The sequence below is a fragment of the Rhinoderma darwinii genome, chromosome 5 (genome assembly GCF_050947455.1).
Source record: "Rhinoderma darwinii isolate aRhiDar2 chromosome 5, aRhiDar2.hap1, whole genome shotgun sequence".
In the NCBI taxonomy this organism is placed as follows: Eukaryota; Metazoa; Chordata; class Amphibia; order Anura; family Rhinodermatidae; genus Rhinoderma; species Rhinoderma darwinii.
In genome coordinates, this window is record NC_134691.1 from 320,602,218 (window position 1) to 320,624,664 (window position 22,447).

Sequence of the window (22,447 nt, forward strand, 5' to 3'; positions counted from 1 at the left end):
ATGCCATCCAGCCCCCTGGTAGGTGATGCCATCCAGCCCCCTGGTAGGTGATGCCATCCAGCCCCCTGGTAGGTGATGCCACCCTGCCCCCTGCACCCATCCCCCCCCCCTTCCAGGAGAAGTCGCTGACTTCAATGTCCATATATGGACAGTGTAGTCACTGACTTCTCCTGTAGCGGAATCCCCGGCCATAGAGTCGGGGATTCCGCTGCAGAAGTGCGTGACTTCGCTGTGTCCATATATGGACAGTGCAGTCACGCACTTCTCCTGTAGCGGAATCCCCAATCCCCGGCCGGGGATTGGGGATTCCGACTCGTACAGGGAGCAAAAAAAGACCCTCCTCCTCACATGCACTCTGCACTGTGAGGAGGAGGAGAGAGAGAGTGCGCGAGCGACGGTAGACCCGGCCATCACTCGGGACACATTCCGGTGATGGCCGGGTATTACCCGGCCCCATAGACTTCTATGGGGGCCGGGCACCCGGCCGAAAATAGGGCATGTCCCATTTTTTGACGGCCGGTTTTCCCGGCCATCAAAAAATCGGTCATGTGAATAGCCCCATTAGGGGTCTATTATTCCTAATGCAGCCGGGTGCCGGCCGATTTATGAACGGCCGGCACCCGGCCGGGAAACCCTGTCGTGTGAATCCCGCCTAAATGTTTCTATGGTGAAGGTCTGACTCCTGGGACCCCATTGATGATCAGAAAGATGTTTTTTTTACAGGCAGAGTGCCCCACATATGAGCGTGGCTGGAGTATCAGTCACCGCTGCCTGAATCGTGGAAACGTGCTGGTGTAAGTAATTGTGGCAGATCTCATTTATGTTTGTGTAACATCTGGACGCAGTTTTTCAAGTCCGAGGTGGGCTACGTTCGTGTGAATGTAGCCTTAGGCCTAACAAAGCAACATGAAAGCTGCACCAATATGCTATGTGTGAATATAGTCTAACGTGCAACGCTTGCAAATTTCTAGACAAGGAGGACACTGGGGGTATTTTGTTCTGATGCATATACTTGGTATATAATAACCGAGCTGTCACAGAATGAATGTAATGTCGCATTGTACATTCTCGTCGTGCAGCGTTCCACCTTTCAGGTAAACCCTTCTACGTTGTTCACCAGCTCTTATCTAGCATAGCTGGCTGACTGTAGAAAATGTTTCACGCTCTTTATGGCGTCTCTGCAATTTGTTACCACCTTTATAAACCAGAAAGTGTTGAGTATAAAAAAATAAAAAATAAGAGGGAAATCTGTATATGACGTGTACGTGCGCCATTTTGTACTAATTAAAGGGTTATTCCCATCTTCATAAATGCAGCGATTAAGCTCAACCTGTTAAAGTTAATAATTTTTGCAAATACCTTTCATCATGAAAAATATGTAGTTCACGCTATCCGTGCTCCATGTCGCTGTCCATCCCTCTTTGTTTATTGCCCGTTGTCTAGGGATCCAGCCGCCGCTGTTTTCAGATAGCGGTGGCCGCGCATGCGCAATGATATCCTCTCTGTCCTAAAGAGGGGATGTCCTTATAATCGTGGACGTGCATATCAGCGCGTGCGCATTAGATGCCAGCCTGGCCATTAAAAAAAAAAAAAAAAGGTACTTAGGGAAGGATTTTTTTTTTCTTTTTCTTTTTTAACAAGAATAGATTTATAATTCAATTTCTGATTAAGATGCATTATAAAAAAAAAAAAAGAATCGGTTTTCATCATGACTTAGGCCCCATTCACACGAACGTGTTTTTGCGTCCGCAATTCCCCCGAAAATCCATGGGAGAATTGCGGACCCATTAATTTCTATGGGCCCATACACACTATCCGTGTTTTCACGGGTCCCCGCATGTCCGCAAATCCGTGCCGCACAAACTCAGGACATGTCTTATTACGGCCCGCAAATTCGATGCGGACATGCCCATAGAAGTCAATGGGCCCGTTGAAAATGCGAGTATCCCTCCGTGTGTCAACCGCAGTTTGCGGTGTTGCTAGGCGACGACCGGGAATGAGTTCTGTCGTCATCCTGTTTTACCTAGTTTTTTTTTTTTTATCCGCATTTTGCGGATTACATACGGATGAACTGCGGATTACATACGGATGAACTGCGTAGGACATTTCACGGAACACGGTCCTGGAATTTGCGGACCAGAAAAACACTACGGTCGTGTGCATGAGGCCTAAGACCTCTGACTATCTCCATCTCTCCATCTCGTATTATTATTAGTATTAGTATTATTACTATATATATGTATATAGTATAATACTACACACACATATATATATATATATTATAGAAAAAGGCATAGAACACAGAGATGGCACCAGGACTTCAGGTCAGATGAAAAGCAAAGTGGATTTAACACCGTTTCGGTTCAACAGGAACCTTTCTCAAGTCATGGCTTGAGAAAGGTTCCTGTTGAACCGAAACGTTGCTGTTTTTTCTGAGGTGAATAAATCCACTTTGCTTTTCATCTGACTTGAAGTCCTGGTGCCGTCTCTGTGTTCTATGCTTTTTTCTATTAAAAAAAAAAGGGGGAATTGATTCATCCCCGGGTGACGAGCACATGGCCTGATTTTCTGCTATTGTGGAGTGCGGTGTTCATGTATTTGCAGGACTGTATATATATTATAGATATGTATCTGTGTAGTATTATTATTTTAATATATATAATGTATATGTGTGTGTAGCATTAATTTACTCTATATATATATATATATATATATATATATATATATATATATATATATATATATATATAATAATAAATTCTGTCTAGAGAACGTGGATGTTTTGTAGTTTAGCATCTAGCGCTAGGGTTCCCCCCTTCTGGACAATGTCCGTGTGTGTCTGCTTTTTCACGTGCATTGTTTTATCCTGGTTTTGCCCTCCGTCTTCTATCATAGACAAGTTAATCTGTAATTCGTTTAACTCTAGGACGGGCAAGTTATTTAATTGATGGCCTGAAGACACGTCTTCTAGCTGTGTCTCCATTTAATGTAAACAATGGCTGCCTCTGCGGTCTGCACAATTTCGGTAGCTGTATAATTTATTGACTCCTTTTTAACAGACTGATACATTATAACCGGGAACAAGCTCCACATGTGCTTTCAAATCTGCAGGTTATTCTTCCCTTTCTGAATTGGTAAAGAGACGTTCTTTGTGAGGTCCTCCGATGCGTGCATTATTGGGGACACTTGAGAACCATTTCTGATAAATGACGGCAGGCAACTTCCATCAAAGCTAATGTACCTTCCATCTCCAATGCTTTCACTGGACTGGCTCCGGTAATTACTGTATGGACGTACACCTTGCACCGATCGTCTGCCGAATACCATCTGGTTTATTTCCTGTCCCTGTGGGTTAGGCCTGTTCAATGTACCAGTTCTTGGGGGGCTCTTGTTAATCCTTATGGGCATGAGTGTTCCTGTTACGTTGGTTGTCAATCTACGTGTATGTTCACACAGTGTTAAGCACTGCAGACTTTACGTCTGGATTTTCGGTGCGGAAATTCTGCAGCGTTTTCGCGTGAGAAATTGACATACTGCAGGTTGAGTGCAGTCCACTTCCATACGTGTTCTCTGCTGGGTATTCCGCAGAGTGGATGACTTTTGTTTAAATCTCATGCAATTTCTGATACTATAATAAGCTATGGAATTTCCGGACAGTAATTGCCGTAGAAACAACAACCTTCAGATTAATGGAACTGGTTTTCAGTCGCAGAAATTTCCGCAACAAAATCTGCAGCATGCGCAGGGCGCCGACGTGTGGGTCTATTTGCTGCTTTTGTGATCTATCTAGGCGATTTGATTTCAGTTGCCTATAATAGCCGCCATTGTCAATAAAACTAATTTGGTTTCTGTCGTTCTACAGCCGGGCCTTATGTACATGACAAGGTGTTGTGTATGGATCCCCTGTATGGTGCCCTCGTACAACACCATATTCTCCTCTAGAAGTCATGTCTATTAGAGGAGAATACCTTCCTAATACTCCATCTGATTAAACATGAACAATTTATTTTTCTCATAAATACTACGAATCTTTTAATAAAAATAAATCTCTATGGGCCTCCGTATGAAATTGTAATGTACTTGTGAACATGAGGTCTTATTGTCCTGGTGGTGATGAAATTGGAGGCATATGGAGATATAGTAGAGCCCTATAGAAGCCTTTTATATGGCCATGAGACTGAAGTCTTTTTTAATGTTTGGGTCACAAGTCATCTTTGCATATAAACCGATCTTTACAATCTTCCTGTTCTAGTGGATTTGGGCATTCGTATATTGCGCAGATACTTTCCCCATCAATAAGCTGTGCGTCTGACTGCTGCTCAGGGGTTGTCCGAAGGTGAAGAGTTTTCCTGATATTTATTAAAAATGGAACTGGTTTACCGTTGTATGTGGCAGATACTCTATCTCTAAGGGCTCGTTCAGACGAGCGTAAAACTTGTCCGTGTGCTGTGCGTGAAAATCACGCACAGCACACAGACCCATTGTTTTCAATGGGGCCATTCACACATGTAGGAGTTTTCACGCAGCGTGTGTCCGTTTTCGTAAAACTCACTGCATGTCCTATATTGGTGCGTTTTTCACGCATCTATCGCCCATTGAAGTCGACGGGTGCGTGAAAACTACGCACTGCACGAGGATGCGTGATTTGCGCATCAATTCAATTGAAAATAATAATTAAAAAAAGATGTGCTTTGCGAGTGCGTGAATAACGTATGCCACTCGCAAAGCACTCGATGCATAACGGACCAGATTCACGCGCGTTTTTCACACAGGTGAATCTGATACGCTCGTCTGAATGTAGCCCAAGTCTCCAGCTAATTGTAATTAGTATATTAGTTTATATAATGTCTTGTTGTTGTGTTCTGTGTTTAACCCCTTAATGACCGCCGATTAGCCTTTTCACGGCGGTCATTAATGGGCTTTATTCTACAGCGCCGCTATTCCACGGCGCTGCATTAGAATAAAGTAAACGGAGCAGGGAGCGTCAAATTTCCCTGCTCTGAGCTGCCAGAAGCAGCTGAGGGCTGGGGGCGTCCCTTCATTGCCGTGTGAGATCGATATAAGTATCGATCTCACCCGTTTAACCCCTCAGATGCGGTGTACAATAGCGTGCACCGCATCTGAGTGGTTATGGAGAGAGGGAGGGCGCTCCCTCTCTCCTCTACCGACACCCGGCGATACGATTGCCGAGTGTCTGTGTCTGCGATGGCAGCCGGGGGCCTAATAAAGGCCCCCAGGTCTGCCTGTAATGAATGCCTGCTAGATCATGCCAGAGGCATGTCCTAGCAGATGCCTGTCCGTTTTAAACGGACAGGCAGTAATACACTGCAATACAGAAGTATTGCAGTGTATTATAATAGCGATCGGATGATCGCATATGAAAGTCCCCTAGTAGGACAAGTTAAAAAAAAAAAAGTTGAATAAAGTTAATAAAAAAAAAATTAAAAACCCACTTTTTCCCCTTACAAACTGCTTTATTATTTTAAAAAAAACACAATAAAGCAAAAAGGTTACGCATATTTGGTATCGCCGCGTCCGTAACGACCCCAACTATAAAGCTGTTACATTATTTAACCCGCACGGTGAACGCTGTAAAAAATAAAATAAAAAACAATGGAAAAATTGCTGTTTTCGGTTAATCATGACTTAAAAAAAATTTGATAAAAAGTGATCAAAAACTCGCATCTACTCTCAAATGGTACCAATAAAAACTACAAGTCGTCCCGCAAAAAACAAGCCCTCATACAACTGCATTGGCGGAACAATAAAATAGTTATAGCTCTTCGAATGTGACGATGGAAAAACTTAAAAAATGGCTTGGTCATTAGGGCCCAGAATGCAAGCAGGGGGAAGGGGTTAAATAAAAAATGGAGAGAAATTATATCTAAACATTCTTCTTGACAGAAACCTGGAACAACTCGGCCAATGTTTCATAATTAAAGTGTAATTTTTTTTTACATTTATTTTTACCCTTCTTTCCCCAACATAATTTTTGCTGCATTTTTAAACACTAACTTCCATATACTTTGACAGTTATTATATAAAGTTACTCTTTTTGATGTCGGCACAAAACAAAATTACTATTCACTTCATTTCTAACCCTCTAAATTAACTAAGTATCCGTGATATTTGTGGAGATGTTCCAGCAGGGACAACATGTATGATATATTATGAAATACAAGTAAGCCAGATTCGTGAAATGTCCACGTTTACCAAGCGATCGCCTTAATATTTGAGTTGGATGATTTATATTAAAATAAAGGCCTCTAGATGGAGCTTCAGCACTTCCAAACACTGCACACCACCTCATGTCTCCTCCAGGAGAGCGGGCGCATGTTATTCGGGGCTGGTTGCTTCACACAGCCTTTACGTCTCGTGGGCTTTGAAGAGTCTATAGTGTTTTTGTCTTTTTGTTTTTTATCTTTAACTGTAAAATGTTATCGTTTTTGTAACTTTTTCTGCAGGTAGAAGTATGTTTGTTTTTGGGTTTCTTTTACTTTTTGATTTTACCTAGAATTTTTAAATTCCTTAACCCCTTCCCCCTGCATGCATTCTGGGCCTTAATGACCAAAGCAAAATTAGCAGTTTCACTAGGTCTTTATTTAATTGGTTATAACGTTGTAGGAATCAAATGTATCCCTACAAATTTGGTATGGTTTTTTTCAGCAGAAACAGGGCTTTCTTTTGGTGGTTTATACTATAGGTTTTCTTCTTTGTTTTTTTTTTAAATTTTACAAAAATGCAAAAAAATGTAGACAAAAAATATGTTTTCTTCAATTTATTGTGTAACATTTTTTAAATAAATAATGTTTTTACTTTTGCATGCCTCTAGATTTATTTCTGAGTTTGTTCTGATTACTTGGATACCAAATATGTTGGTGTTTGTTATCTCACGGGCACTTGGCAAGGCCTCAAACTAAAGGTGTCCAATTTGGCCTAAGGATGACTTTTTCCAAAGCTGATTTTTAGGCACCAGAGAGTCTTTGCAGAGGCCCTGTGGTGTCGGAAAATAAAAATACACTTAAAAATTACCCAATCTGGGAAAGAAGACCCCACAGATATAAAGACCCCCCCACCCAGAATTATCATTGACAGTTTCACTTTTGCATAAGGAATCCCTCCCTATTTTGGCTTTTGGTAATTCAGTAATGTGCTACTGTATGGTAGGTCTCAAAGCATGGGTAATTACACAGTCCTGGTTTTGAAGGGCAAAAGGGGCAATAAAAACGTGAATCTCTTCTTCGGCCATGTTTTCGGCAAACTTTGCATCTCTTCTGCCGATACTTTTGCGTCTCAGTGGCAGGGATAGGATGTAAGAAGTGACGCTCCGTGAGTCTCTTGACATCTTCTGATTCATGGTGTCCTACTTCCCCTCCTTCAAATAAAAGATGTTCAATAATTTTTTCTTGGAATTCCAGATATGTCATGGTTCCCTGGGCCTTTTTGAATATTATATAGGAATTGAACGTAGAAACCTGCATCAGATAAATTGCCACTTTCTTGTACCAGGCTCTAGTTTTCCTTTTGATCAAATAAGGTTGGAGAGCCTGGTCTGAAAGGTCGACGCCACCCATGTACTTGTTGTACTCTGTAATACAGAGCGGTTTCTGTCTGTTCGCAGTAGCGCCTCTCTCTCTGATAGTGACCTTGGTGTCAGTGTGTATAGTGCTCAGCATAAAAACCTCTCTCCGATCATTGCACTTAAGTGCAAGAAGTTCATCACTTGCGAAAGCAATGGATTCCCCCTTTGCCAGGCGCATTGAGAGAAGTTGTGGTGGCAATCCTTTGCGGTTTCTGCGAACCGTCCCACAGGCCCCTGTTTTGTCAGCGTGAAGACTTTTGAAAAGTGGCACACTAGAATAAAAATTGTCCGTGTATACTCTGTAGCCTTTTTGAAGGAACGGCTCCATAAGGTCATAGACGATTTTTCCACTGACACCAAGGTTTTGTGGGCATCCTGGGGGATTTATTTCACGGTCTTTGCCCTCATATATATTGAAGCCGCATGTGTAACCGGTCTTACTCTCGCATATTTTATATAGCTTTACGCCATATCTCGCTCTCTTTGATGGTATGTATTGCCTGAAACACAATCTCCCCTTAAAATTTACTAGGGATTCATCCACACTCAAGTTCATGTCAGGAGTGTAGGATTTTAGGAATGAGTCTTTTAGCGCAGTAATAAAGGGCCTCAGCTTGTGAAGGCGATCGTGCCCGGGATCACTTCTTGGCAGGCTTTCTAAATTGTTACTAAAATGCAGGAAACGCATTAATACCTCATACCTGCTCCGGGACATTATCGATGAAAAAACTGGGGTTACATGAATAGGACTTGCTGCCCAGTAAGAACGGGTGGACGGTTTTTTTACAATGCCCATATTCAGAATGAGCCCTAAAATTTTTTTTATCTCGCGGACATTGGTAGGAACCCAGACCCTTGCATAACCACATGCAGGCTTTTCCGTCAAAAACTGCCTTGCAAAAAGGTTCGTCTGGTCCACAATTAATTGTAACAGCTCATCCGTAAAAAAAATATGAAAAAAATTGTGTGGGGCAAAATTCGTGGTGTCAAGGTTTATGCCCGGAGTTGACATAAATTGGGGCACCTGAGGGATAAAGTTTGCTGCAGGATCCCAAAAAATTTGCGGTACTATTGGATTACTAGTTCCCGCAGTTGCGCCTGTGGATTCGGCAACAGCGGCATCTTCCATAGGGGGAGTTGTTGCGGAAGCGTCCGAAGCAGTACTTGTAGTTTCATCATAGCATATTTCCCCTTCTGATGCGGTTCCTGTGTCACTGCCTGAATCAGGGCACAAAATAGCATAAGCTTGCTCTGCGCTATAAAGTTTGCGCGCCATTCTAATAGGTTTCCTCTCTAATAGTAACAGTTTTTTTGTAACAAAATTTTTTTTTTTCCAAAAAATTATAATTTTTTTTTTTTTTGCTTTTTATGAATTTTTCTAAAAATTTAAATAAAAGTAACTAATAAAACAGGGGGGGGAGTTGTTACAATATAATGTGATGTTTCTTGACTGTAACGATTTGTTCGTTTCGTTTTCACAGGTCTCTGTCTCTCCTGTCACAAAACCACAACTGACAGGAGAGATGGAGAGCAGAGGAGAGAGCCCGCTGTTTACACTAACAGCGGGTGGTGATCGCTGTGATAGGCTGTTCACAGCGGTCACCTCCTCCTATCAGAGGTTCCCCTAACATTGTCTGCAAGCCTCCGCTGTCAGCTAACAGCTGAGGCTTGGAGATATACGCGCTGATTGCAGCGCGATCTCATTCTAAAGCGCCGACGTAGTTTGGCGGCGCTCTAGAATAGAGCCCACTAATGACCGCCGTAAAAAGACGTATCGGCGGTCATTAAGGGGTTAAAAATGAGAGTCCAAAATGATTCCTGTTTATAATGTTTTCTTAGATCGGATGGTCTATTTTTAACTACATGTCAGAATGCTAAAAATAACTTTCGGGTTCTTACTGATACTTTTTTTTTTTTTTTAATCCGGATAAATTGAGCATTTTAAATGACTAGTATAGATATATCTGCCATCGTATTTCTGTACTGCACAATATTAATAATACAATGTCATTATAATATACAGGAAATCAGGTATAGAGTATAAAAGTACAGCAAAAGTGGATTGAGTTTAACAATATATTTACATTTCCAAACAAAATAATTAATAACTCAGATGACGCCTCTATTGTACTGTACCTCCTTTATTTATTTTGTATTGAAAGAAGAAAAATGTTGTGTACTCTTCTCCCAAAAGGGTAAACCAGGAAACTCGGGGGTAATGGGAATGTTTCCATGATCTGCCCTCCCACCAGTATCGGCTCTTGACCCCTCCCCCCACCATATCACCATATCAAAGTGCGTTTCCTTATCTCATGTGAAACTCAAGCTCATTAAACTTAATTCAATTTATTTTGGACTTCACGGCAAAATTATTTTGATATATAATTGGGAAACTGGCACAACTTGTTTTTCCCCCATTTGTTTAGTGTTTATAGTTTTTTTTTTTGTAATATATAAACATAACATATTTTTTTTCAATAACCAAACCTGACATATCAACTTTGGTTATTGGTGCCTAATTTTTCCCCACTGATTTATTTGTTGGTAGAAAAATGATCAATAAATCAGGAGCTGTTAGGCCCCATACACACGACAGTATTTTCATCTATCCTGAAATACTGACCGTAAATAAGGCATCCGTATTTCATCAGTATACATGGAAGGATGTCCATAAATACGGTCCGTATTGCATCCAAATTCCATCCGTATATGCGGATCCTTACAAAAAGAGGGAGGTTGCAAATGATGTCATCAACATGTTGCCTAGCAATGGTTCAGAAAATATGGACGGTTTACAGATGCACATCAGTAGCTGTCCGTATATACGGAAGCTCCCATAGACTTCTATGGGAGAGTCCTTGCCATAATTACTGACAACAATAGGACGGGTTCTATCATTTTTTCAGCACGGACACCCATCAGTAAAAATACTGGAAAGGTGTCTGTGGCCAATAGAAATGAATGGGCCCGTAATTACTGATGAAAAATCCTGTCGTGTGCATGGAGCCTTTGGGTGCAGTCACAAGTGGCGTATTTGCCTTGTATTTCTGCAGCAAGAAACACTACATTTGTGAAATATTTTTCCCATTGATTTGTTCTGTGGAAATACAAGGAAAATACCCCACGGGGTGTGTAACGTGGCAGATTTTGTTGCAGAAATTTCTGCGACTGAAAACTAGTTCCGTTCATCCGAATAAGGTTGTTTCTGCAGCAGGTGTATAGATTTCGTCAAGTTCCATTCAGGTGAATAGAACGGATATTAAGACATATGAATTTTTGCTACACATTTTTGTGTGTGAATTCACCCGCGTAGGCCTACAGTGGCATAAACTGCCCGTAATAGGTTCCTGTGTTTAAAAACGTATACCATTTTGTGTGTGTGTGTGTGTGTGTGTGTGTGTGTGTGTGTGTGTGTGTGTGTGTGTGTGTGTGTGTGTGTGTGTGTGTGTGTGTGTCGTTTCAATGAATTAGAATATCATCAAAAACTTTATTTCAGTAATTCAATTCAAAAGGTGAAACTCGTATATTCTATAGATTCATTACACACATAGTGATCGATTTCCAGAATTTTTTTTTTCTTTTAACGTTGATGATTATGGCGAACAGTTAGTGAAAACCCAAAATTTAGTCTCTCGGAAAAATTTAATATTGGGTAAAAGTTGAAGATTGTCACCTCATGGTATCACACTCTAATCAGCGAATCTACACAAAACACCTGCAAAGGTTTCGTAAGCGCCCTGAAAAATAGCTGAAAATACGGGGACTAAACGCCTCCAAACCGTTACACATTGATTTAAATTGGAAAAACGGCGTTTCATTCCCACGGGGCGGTTTCTTTACGCGACAGTAAATGCGGCGCGTAAAAAAACGCCCAGTAAAAAAAGTGTGTCCCCTCTTGAGCCATTTTTGGAGCCGTTTTTCCTGGTCTCAATAGAAAAACGGCTAAAAAAAATATGGCGGTAAACGCATCAAAAACCGCTTTGATGCATAAAAAACGGCTAAAAATCAAGGGATGTTTTCCCTTGAAAACAACTACGTACTTTACAGCCGGTTTTCGTTTTGTGTGTGAACATACCCTTAGCCTTTACAAGGACTGGTCTGCTGCTCAGTGGTCCAAAGTCCTGATTTCAGATGAAAGTAAATTTTGCATTTCATTTGGAAATCTCGGTCCCAGAGTCTGGAGGAAGAGTGGAGAGGCAGCAATCCAAGTGTCTTGTGGTCCAGTGTGAAGTTTCCACAGTCAGTGATGGTTTGGGGGCCATGTCATCTGCTGGTGCTGGTCCACTGTGTTGTATCAAGTCCAGAGTCAGCGCAGCGTCTACCAGGACATTTCCCAGCACTTTATGCTTCCCTCTGCTGACAAGCTTTATGGAGATGCTGATTTCATTTTTCAGCAGGACTTGGCACCTGCCCACACTGCCAAAAGTACCAAAACCTGGTGTAATAACCACAGTATCACTGCGCTTGATTGGCCAGCAAACTCGCCCGACCTAAACCCCATAGAGAATCTATGTTGTATTGTCAAGTGGAAGATGAGACTCCAGACCCAACAATGCAGACGAGCTGAAGGCCGCCATCAAAGAAACCTGGGCTTCCATACCACCTCAGCAGTGCCCCAGGCTGATCGCCTCCATGCCACGCCGTATTGATGCAGTAATTCATGCAGAAGGATCCCTGACTAAGTATTGAGGGCAGATACTGTACATACTGGGGATGTCACGATACCAGAATTTGGACTTCGATACCGATACTTTAGTATTGCGATTTCGATACTATGCCAACAGTAATAAAAAATAAAAAAAGGTGCGTGGTGTGATGATGAATTTAACCTCCACGTGCCTCACATTAATAGTAATTAACCCCATCATGTTTCTCTGTCATAATGGGTTATGTAAGGTACATGATGGGGTTAATTACTATTAATGTGAGGCACATGGAGGTTAAATTCATCACACCTCGTGCCTCACAATAAGTGATAGAAAGCAGTTTTTATTATATATTTTTTTTACATGATGCAAAAAATTGTTGTGCAGGTTATTGCGGCCGCGCCAATACCCAATATGTGCATATTTTATGTATTGAGACTTATTTCAATGTTTATTGTAAAAAAGGTGTATGTGTATTTTTTTAAATTTAACATTACTTTGTTTTTACTTTTTCTTTTTTAAATTTTAATGTACTGGCATATATCTAGATACTGATAGTACACAGGCAGTTGTTAGGACATACCTCAGTATGCCCTAACAGGAAATATGGTAAGACAGCCCTGGGGTCGTTCAATGGACCCTGGGCAGTCTGCCCATATATAGTATGGCCCTCGATCGCGTCACAGGAATTCCCTGTGATGCAATCCAAGGGACATCCACCCCTTCTCATTTTCCCCTGAATGCTGCAGTCCGCTGTGATCGCAGCATTCACGGGAATAACGGCGGAGATGAGGGGATTCTCTGATCTCCGCCGTTATAGAGCGGGGCTGCGGATGTGTAATACAGCCATTGCCCCGCTCCTGACAGGAAGTGCGTGCGCGGTCAGCATGAGGTGATGCGGCCGGCGCTGCACTAATGAGCGGTGGTTCAGGCACAGATGACAGAACATGGGGGATGTTTTGCAGTGTGCCCGCCATGTTCTGTTTTCAGTGCCGCCGCTCATTAGAGCAGCGCTGGCCGCATCGCATCATCCTGACCCTGCGCACTTGTTATCAGGACTCCGGAGCGCGGCAATGACTGTATTACACAGCCGCAGCACCGCTCTCATACAGTCATGTGTTACAATACTGAGTTGTGCGGCCGCACAGAAGTATCGAAATACATGAAATAACGGTATCGAGCCGTTTAGGGATGCAGAGTATCGAAATAGTATCGAAGTTTCGATGCATCGTGCATCCCTAGTACATACTTTTCAATAGGATAACATTTCAGTATTAAAAAAAAAAAACTTAAATTGGGCTTATATAATCTAATTTTCTGAGACAAAAAAATGTTGGCTTTTCAATAACTGTTAGCCATAATCATCAACATTCGGGCTTATTTACACGAGCGTGATATACGTCTGTGCATCGCGCGTGATTTTCACGCGCCTCGCACGGACCTATATTAGTCTATGGGGGGGGGTGGTGTGTGTGTGTGTGTGTGTGTGTGTGTGTGTGTATTCTGAAAACATCTGCTTCTCTATACAGCACAAAAAGAAAAATGTATGTCTACGTATACCAGCCCAGAGGAGGACAAGAGGAATTTTTTTTGTGCCTCAGTTGGGTGAATGGAGTCCTGTAGATAAATTTGGCGTATATGCTGGGAGCTTTTCTTGGGGCATACACCAAACGTAGGGCTCGAGCACAATGTGAACAGAGCCTTACACGCTACTCCTGATCTCTCCCGAGAATTTTCCTTTACTTTTTTTTTTTTTTTTGCAGATGCTTCTTACTTCTGTAATTTCCTAGCAATTTTGAACATGGCACAGGTGGAAAAAATATTATGGAGTCTGAAGTTCCCAACTGAAGAATTACACTAAAACTTAATTATTATTTTTATTTTAACCTTTTAAGATATGCACAGTCCTCTGTGTGTATTGTTAAAGAAAACATGGGTCACAGAAATAATTACTAAGGCGGTTCAGATGTTTGTCTGTCGTCAAGTTAGCTTCATACCAGGTAAACAATGATATCTTCATGGAGAGTTAAAGTTTGGAACATCAAAAATAAAAATCTAAAGTTAAAAGGGAAAAACCGCATTCAGCCATGCAAATAAAGATGTGTATAAAAATGAAGATTTTGCTTGTTACATTTACTTTTTATTCTCTTATTGTAGTGGAAATAGATTGGAAAACCTTTTTATATTAAAGGGAAATTTTTTTATTAAATGGCAAAATAGTGCAGAGTGGACCCAGCAGCGAGTTGATCGAGCTGTTGACATTAATCATTCTGTGCACAGGCGTTTACCAGGAGAGGTAGAGACTAGAAAAGCTCGCTGTATGGTTGTGACATCAGACAGATGATATCCTGATATTGTATTATGAGGGTTGTTCTGAGCAGCGCATAAACACACCGGGATTGTTAGGGTATGTTCACACGACCAATTGTCAGCCGTTTTTCTGGCCGTAAACGCCCTGAAAAATGGCTGTAAACATCTGCCCATTGATTTTAATGGGAAAAAACGGCGTTCTGTTCACAAAGAGCGTTTTTTACGCAGCCGGTTTTTAAAAACCGCCGTGTAAATAAACGCATTGTAAAAAGAAGTGCATGTCAGTTTTTGAGCTGTTTTTGGAGCCGTTTTTCATTGACTCAATAGATAAACAGCTCCAAAAACGGCGGTAAAAAACGCAAGTTGCTTAAACGGCTGAAAATCCGGAGCTGTTTACCCTTGAAAACAGCTCCGTATTTTCAGCCGTTTTTTGTTAAACGTGTGAACATAGCCTAAAGATGGAAACTGTTCTGGCAGAAAATGTGTTGATGATTTCAAAATAAAGCTCTGCTGTTCCCCTTAAGGGCGGCTTCACACAGTGTTTTTTGGAAAAACACCGCAGATTTGTGGCAGTTCTTTATTCAGTTTTTTTTTAGCCAAAGCCAGAAGTAGATTCAAAAGGAATGGGAAATACAAAGAAAAACGTATACTTCTCCTGGATCCGCTCCTGGCTTTGGATAAAAAAAAACCCTGCATCAGGCACTACAGTGGCAAGTTTTCAAAAATGCTGGTGTGAAATCCCCCTTAGGCCAGATTCACCTGAACAAGTGCAAACTCGGACGTGACAAACATCCGTGTTGCACCGGTACGGGCCCCGTTTTTAAGGATTCCCATAGATTTGAGTCTAATAAAACATGTTCTATTTTCCAACAGCCAAGTGAACGTCCCCATTGAAATACATGCGTCCGTGTGACGGCCATCACACGGACATATACTACGGTCGTCTGAATTCGGCCTTTGTGTTTTTGTTTTGTTTTTCCCTTCTGATCGGATTACCTCTTATATTTTACAAAAGTACTGGCCATTGATCAGATCTGAACATTTCTTGGATCCATTTACTATAAGCAGAATTAATTCATTTTTATATATATAAATATCATTAAAAAAAAATGTAAGCCTTTTGGGTTGTTCTTTTTGTTTACTGTTTAATAGAATTGGGCTAACAAGGGAATTTATTATACAGGAAGAATTGTTTTCTTTCCTTCGTATATTGGTACCTGCGTCTGTAATGCAGAGGAAAGTGTATGGATCCTTTTATGTCTTTTTTGCATGTATTTTATATATCTATATATGGATCGGGTTTGTCAGGTATTTTGTTAGATTATCACCAGGCAGTGAAACACCTATTGTATTTTACAAGTGTCCAAGGTCAATGGAATTTGGTGTGTTTTTGTTTTTTTTTCTCCATTATAGTAACTTTTTTTAAACTGTTGTATCATTAGGGAAAATGTTTTATTGTTGCATCTAAACAAGCTGTGCCTCAATTAATCTTATTGGTAATTTCTGGAACCTAATCAAAATAGTAGACATTTGATGCACTTTGAGTGGTTCATCGTTGTGGAGAATCCAGCCAAAAGCGACAAGTCCTAAAATCGTTATTGTGAGGGAACACTAGCTGGCCCCACTGCCAATGTCTTAAATAAGCAAGTGGTGCTTTGTTCATTTCAATGACTTTTGCTTAGAAAAAGGTGATGAAATTTTCTGTGACGTAAATTTCTGAGCAACAGCGATTGGGTTTGAAGAATTTCAACGAGACTTTGCTTAGAATGTGATGGAAATCTGAGTTGTGGCGATTGAGTCTGGGTGCTGTTTACCGAGCTGCAAACCCCTCTTTTTAGAGATCGGCGGGAGCTCCGAACCTACAGATTTCCAGTTAATTTGATGTAAGAAAAACTCTTGACTAGGTTTTTCCTAAGTTAAATTTTCACCTGGAATAGTGTTTGTTTTTTTTGTTTTTTTTTGTTCAAAATCAATTTTTGATGTCAAATGTTTTAGAATCATTTTTGCATTGAATTTTTGTTAAAAAAAAAAATAAAATAACAATTTGAAAAAGAGCTGTGTGTTTACCATTGGTGGTGGTTTTAGGTTTGAAAATGTTTTTTTTTTAATTATAGCTTTTTTTCAAGCTAGATTCTTGCTACATTTTCACCTAAAATTGTGTTTATTGCTGAATTTGCAATGCATTTATAAGGGAATTAAATGTTCATTTTATGTAGTGGGCAGATTAAATAAATGCAAAATGGCCCACAATCTAGTTAGATTGTATTGTGAGATGAGGATATTATATGTCAATCCCAACAGGTGCGACAATGTTTACTGGTGTTCAGTATCTCTGACTTGTGCGCTCGCTGATCGTGAATTAATTAATACACTTATTGCGGTAAATTGTGTAGTATGTAATGTATGTTTCTGAAATGTTTGTGGGACGTCTCTCTTGTTTCTACAAACTCCAAGTAAATCATAAGGATATATTCACACACGGCAGGTTTCTTAATTTCTCAGACTGAAAATCAGTTGCATACATGTGAACGTTATTTCTTCAGCAAGTGCATGGAATTCTGCAAGTTCCAACCAGATGAATAGAACAGTTGCAGAAATTTCTGCAACAAATCTGCCATGTGTGAATATACCCTAACTAGTACACATCTTAAAAGGCTATCTACACCTTATGTAACCAATTTTTATTTTCTTCTATTAAACAAATGTATTTTATATTTTTTTAAGCAACTTTTATTAAAAAAAATATTTTTGCTTTTTAAGATGCAGCTTCTAAATCTCCTGTATACATAGAAGTGGTATTTTTCTGTCTCAGCCGATCTAAATCAGTAAAGCTTGGATGTGATGGATATTCGATGGGTCCTGTGTGTCATAGACACGCAGGACCTGCTCTCAGCCGAGCCGTCAGTTCAGCTGAACTGATGGAATCGGCTGAGACAGAACTATACAGCTTCTATGTTATCAGGACATACATACAAGCTGTATCGTTAAAAAGTTACAAATATTTCTTATTTACCCTTTTTTGTGCTTATACAACAATAATAAAGAAAAAAATATTTAAAATAAACAAAAAAATTCTTCTTAAAAGCTGTTTCATTTAATAAAAATAAATAAATAGCTTTTAAGAAGGAAGATATTAAGGATGGCGATTTTCATAGATTTACTGATGAATCTTGTGTTCCATTCAGTAGCCTAGCAAGAAATACAACTGGTGTTAATAAAAATGTTTTAAAGGCACAGTCTCTCCAGAGAGAATGAATGTGTCGTAATAATGAAAAAAAAAATTATTTACAAAAAAAAGCTAAACTTATTTTTTTTTTATTTTTTTTACGGAATACCCAAATAGAAAATCACTACAAAAGACATTCTTTTTTTTTTTTCCATATCTGTATAAATTCCACATGGAATTTCAGTGCTGTTTTTTGTTTTGTTTGATACTCGAGCCATCCTGGCTCGTGAGAGTAAATTGTACCCTCCTACGTAACCTTCTTTGCTTTGTCTTCTGAGGATGAAAGCTTTGCATTCCAGAGTTGCTTTTATGTCTTGTAAAGATTTGTTGGTTAATAAGTCTCTGAGTGTAAATAAAATAATATCTACTTTACAAGGGGTTAGATATGATATTCACAGAGAAGTTGGGAAGAAAGTGAAATTAGGCTGAATGATTGGTCATTCATGTGGGTCTCTCTCGCTTGTTCCCTGATGTCTCGAATTACATTGCCTTGGGTCCTGTTCTTGGTTGGCTATCTCTACATCTTAACGAGGCTCTGGGAATTTCAGCTTCTTTACAAAAGTTTGCTTTGTGTTCCCTCATCTCCCTCCCACCTCTTCTTGTTTGCAGGATGCTACAGCTGCTGACATCAGAAAAGCCTATCGCAAGCTCTCCTTAACGCTGCACCCAGACAAGAATAAAGAGGAAAATGCAGAGACTCAGTTCAGACAAGTAAGTCGATAATATATCTTGGGAGCATTTCTATACTTTTTCTTCTGTATGCGTCTTTTTCTGGGGTTTTTTCCTACGGCGTCAGGTTTTGTTGCTATTGTAGACATGGATTCCAGAAATAACTACGATAAATATTTATTATTTTAATATAATACGATTTATGGTTTTTGATTGAAATTTTTTTGGGGTGTTTTTTATTTTTTAAGTCCATAGTATCACTTTTTATTTTTTTTTAATTTTTTAAACAACACTGATTTACATTATATTGTTGTAGTTGGTGGCAATCTATGAAGTATTAAAAGATGAAGAACGACGAGCAAGGTAAGGGCCCTGCCTGCATTCTTTTTTTAACACAATATAATGCACTTGTTGTATCATCTAATTTGTAATTGATGAAAACCAGGATGCCTGCTCTTTTTTTTTTTTTTTCTCATTTTATCTTTGTGTCAACTTGGCGATTCTTTGTATTTTATCTTGTTGGGACTCTGGTTACATACAGCATGATTCTGAATTCTGTTTTTATTTGATATATTTATTTTTTACTGCAAATGTTGCAAATTAGTTCATACAACTGGTTACATGTAGATGTGTATTAAGGCTTGAATGAATTATATTATTTTTAAGACTTGATTTATTTGGCACGCATTTTAGCTGCAGTCAAAAAAAAAACAAAAAAAAAAAACTACAACGGGCGATCCTGGCCTACACTGTTTTTAGAATGTAGTACTGCAGTCTTGTTACTAAGGAATGATACATCTATGGATACCTATGCTCAATCCACAGTTTACATTTGCCATGGGCATGAGATTCCGGCTTGGTACATTGCTACAGGCACACATGCGTGGGCAACAAACCAAATCCTTCATAGACTCTCAGCACTGCATTAATATCAGCTGTTTGCTAACATTAATTTTCTTATTTACTCATCTCAGACACTTCATTAGACACACTTTTTGGCCATGACGCCTGGCACCGTACAACCCAAAAGGGAGAACAAGCTCAAGTGTGCGTTGTAAGCCCTGCCAAGCCATCAGATCTTTATCTCCGTGCTGGTCCAGTCAGTGTTACAATGCACATTCTAGACCGGGCACATTGACATTTCTCAACCCTATAAAGTGCAATCCATCATTCTGTGCAGCGTATAAAAACCCTGATGTGATTGAATAGTATCAAAAGTATTCATTGTCGATGCCACTGTAATTGTAAGAAAAATTCTTCAACCCTCGGAGTACTTAGAATTCCCCGTAGCCGAAGGCATTATATAAGCTATAACATATATATATATATATATATATATATATATATATATAGTTAATATATGTTAAGGCCGTGCTTTAAAATATGTTATTTATTTATCGAGAGTTTTACATTGTAGTCGATGATGGTTGATCGACATACATTATGTACAGAATATATCCATTATGGGAATTCTCAAAACTTGTGTATAGAACAGGGTACTGGGAATAATGTGTATTAGAAGGGGTACACGGATCTTCATCCCATCTTTGACGTCCGCCCAGTTTTATTTTAACTCCCAAATTCAGCCAACCTTTATCGGTTTATTATACAGCACTTTCTCCTTTTGGCCTTATGCCCCGATTTCGCTGGAGGCAAGCAGTAATCCCCCATAAACACTTAATCTTTTGGGCTGTTTTGGTAATTGAGATAAAATAAATATATATGAATATTGGAGCGTTTTCTGCTAGGGTTTTTGTGTTTTAACCTTTTCGTAAGGACTCGGAGAATCAAATTCTGGGTGAACACTTGAAGTACAGTAGATTCCTTGTAGAACAGAAAGTGGTAGGTAAAGATAAACTGACGTTGGAATTTATATTGGATGTGAGACATTGTAATACATTGAAAAGTTGCAAAAAGTCTTTTTTTTTTTTTGGATGGGGGAGATGTATATTTAGATTAATAAGCATTAATAATTCTGTGTAGAGTTAAATTTTAGCCTAAATAATTTACTATTGAATAGTAACGACATACCCTACATGTCATGACCGTGGTAATTTGTTGGCAGGAATTTTCAGTCATAGTTATAACATTCTACAATTGATTTTTTTTATATATATTTTACTCCATTTTACGTTTTATAGAAACTTTTACTTTTTCACCAATTGTGAGCACTTGTTCATGTAAAGAAGGTTAGAAACCGAACAACTACCTCTGTGTGAGTTATGAGCATATTGGGTTTTTTTTTTTGTTTTTTTTTCAGTTTGTTTAACATTTGTAATTTAATAGTGAGGCGTTGTCCCAACAGAGAGGATGTACAAGCGGAGAGATTCCTAATGCAAAAAAGCAGATTTCTTTTTGGCTCCATTAATGAAACCTGTCAGCGATAATAGAAAAGGAAATTGAGCGTGCATTTTATTGGTACAGACCATAGCACCTAGGTATACACTGTGTTTCTGGTCCATTTGGCACTGGGAGTGTTAACATTGTCTGCAGAATGCCTGATATCACCACCTTACTATACGTTAGGCCACAAATGTATTTTCTTTTTTTTTTGGAATGTTTTTAGTAGTTTCACACAAGAGGATAACCAGGCGTATTCTGTATGTCAGGAGACCGATTGCACAATGTAAAATACGTATGGGGTCAAGTATCATTTTTTAATTATTTTTTTTTAACTCTCAATCGTGAGACAATTGCATAAAAATGTCTCATGATGTAGGAATAAGAAATAATAAGTCACTTATTGGATCACTGATTACTTGTTTCCATTTTTTTCTGACCATTTTGTCCTGAATTGTGGTCTGAATTACCAGATTTCCATCTTTTTAATATGAGCCCAACATGGTCATATCAGTATTGTAATTTAGTAGGCCAGAATGCTGCTCGTTTCATCTGTAAAAAGACATTGTAATTTACTATTACCTTATAGTGTTTAGCCCTTTGTGTTCCCTGAGGTTTCGTTGAAATATTACCTCTTGGCTATCCTAATCCCCCCCCCCCCCCCCCACATACACACACGCTATGCACATAATTTTGCGATTGGACTATGTGTGAAAGATCATACTTCCCACAAAGGGGCGTGACTTATGCAAATTTATATAAAGGGGCGTTTATGGGCATTCTTGGGGCAGAACAGGGACGGGGCTTAAAGACTGTCACCAGGTTTATGCTGCTTTATCTAAGGCAGCATAGAGTAGTACTAGAGACCGTAGTCCAGCGGGGTGTCGTTTTAAAAAATCCATGTTTTGCTCCTGCAGCGCGAGCTGAGCCAGGAGTCTCCTCAATGTGATCGCGCTAAGGAGTACTCTATATTCATGAGCTACTTTTCCCCCATCCCCCGCCCACCATTTGGTGATTGACGGCTTTCTCTCTATGCACAGTATTGGGAGAAAGCTGTTAATCAGAGGTGGGGTGGAGCCGCAGCTCATTATCCTCTCGGCTCGCGCTGCAGGAGATTAACAGTGATTGTATTTATTTTTTAAATGACTGAATATTACCAAGTAAGTGACGCAGCGCTAAAATTCGGGTCTCTGGCACTACTTTATGCAGACCTCCGATATGGCAGAGTAAACCTGGTGACGCATTCCCTTTTTAAGAATGTCTCGCAATTTCAGATTTATAGGTTAGTGACTCTGACAGGTGGATATATAAAATATGTTTGTTGCCAACCTTCTTGTTTTTGTTTTTTTTTTCCTGGCAAAAAGTTGCTTATTTTTGCAGACTGTCGGCAATTCTGTCGTGACAAAGTGCCATGTCTTTTTAGTTTTTGTAAATCCATCCTTTTTTTTTTTTTTTTTTTTTTAGATGTTTTTTTATATACATTCAGTAGAGGTGCACCATTGCTACAGCAGAAAAATATACATAATGACATTTTTATAGAGTGCCACAATTATTTATTTTCATTTATTATTTTTTAGAATTGCAGTGTTTTTCTCTTATTGTAGTGAACTAGGGGAAAAGTGTCACATAAAAACAACAAATGCTTCACCTACATTCTCATTAAAATACTAAAGT

General features: G+C 39.5%; 1 protein-coding gene across 1 annotated transcript in view; it reads left to right on the forward strand.

Annotated features, from left to right (window-relative positions):
- The window catches only part of DNAJC1 (DnaJ heat shock protein family (Hsp40) member C1), a 109,529-nt gene that overhangs the window by 15,640 nt on the left and 71,442 nt on the right, over window positions 1–22,447 (forward strand). Inside the window, exons 2-3 of the mRNA XM_075828730.1 lie at window positions 18,374–18,475; window positions 18,750–18,796. Of these exons, the coding sequence (XP_075684845.1) occupies window positions 18,374–18,475; window positions 18,750–18,796 (149 nt within the window). The remainder of the gene's footprint in view (window positions 1–18,373; window positions 18,476–18,749; window positions 18,797–22,447) is intronic.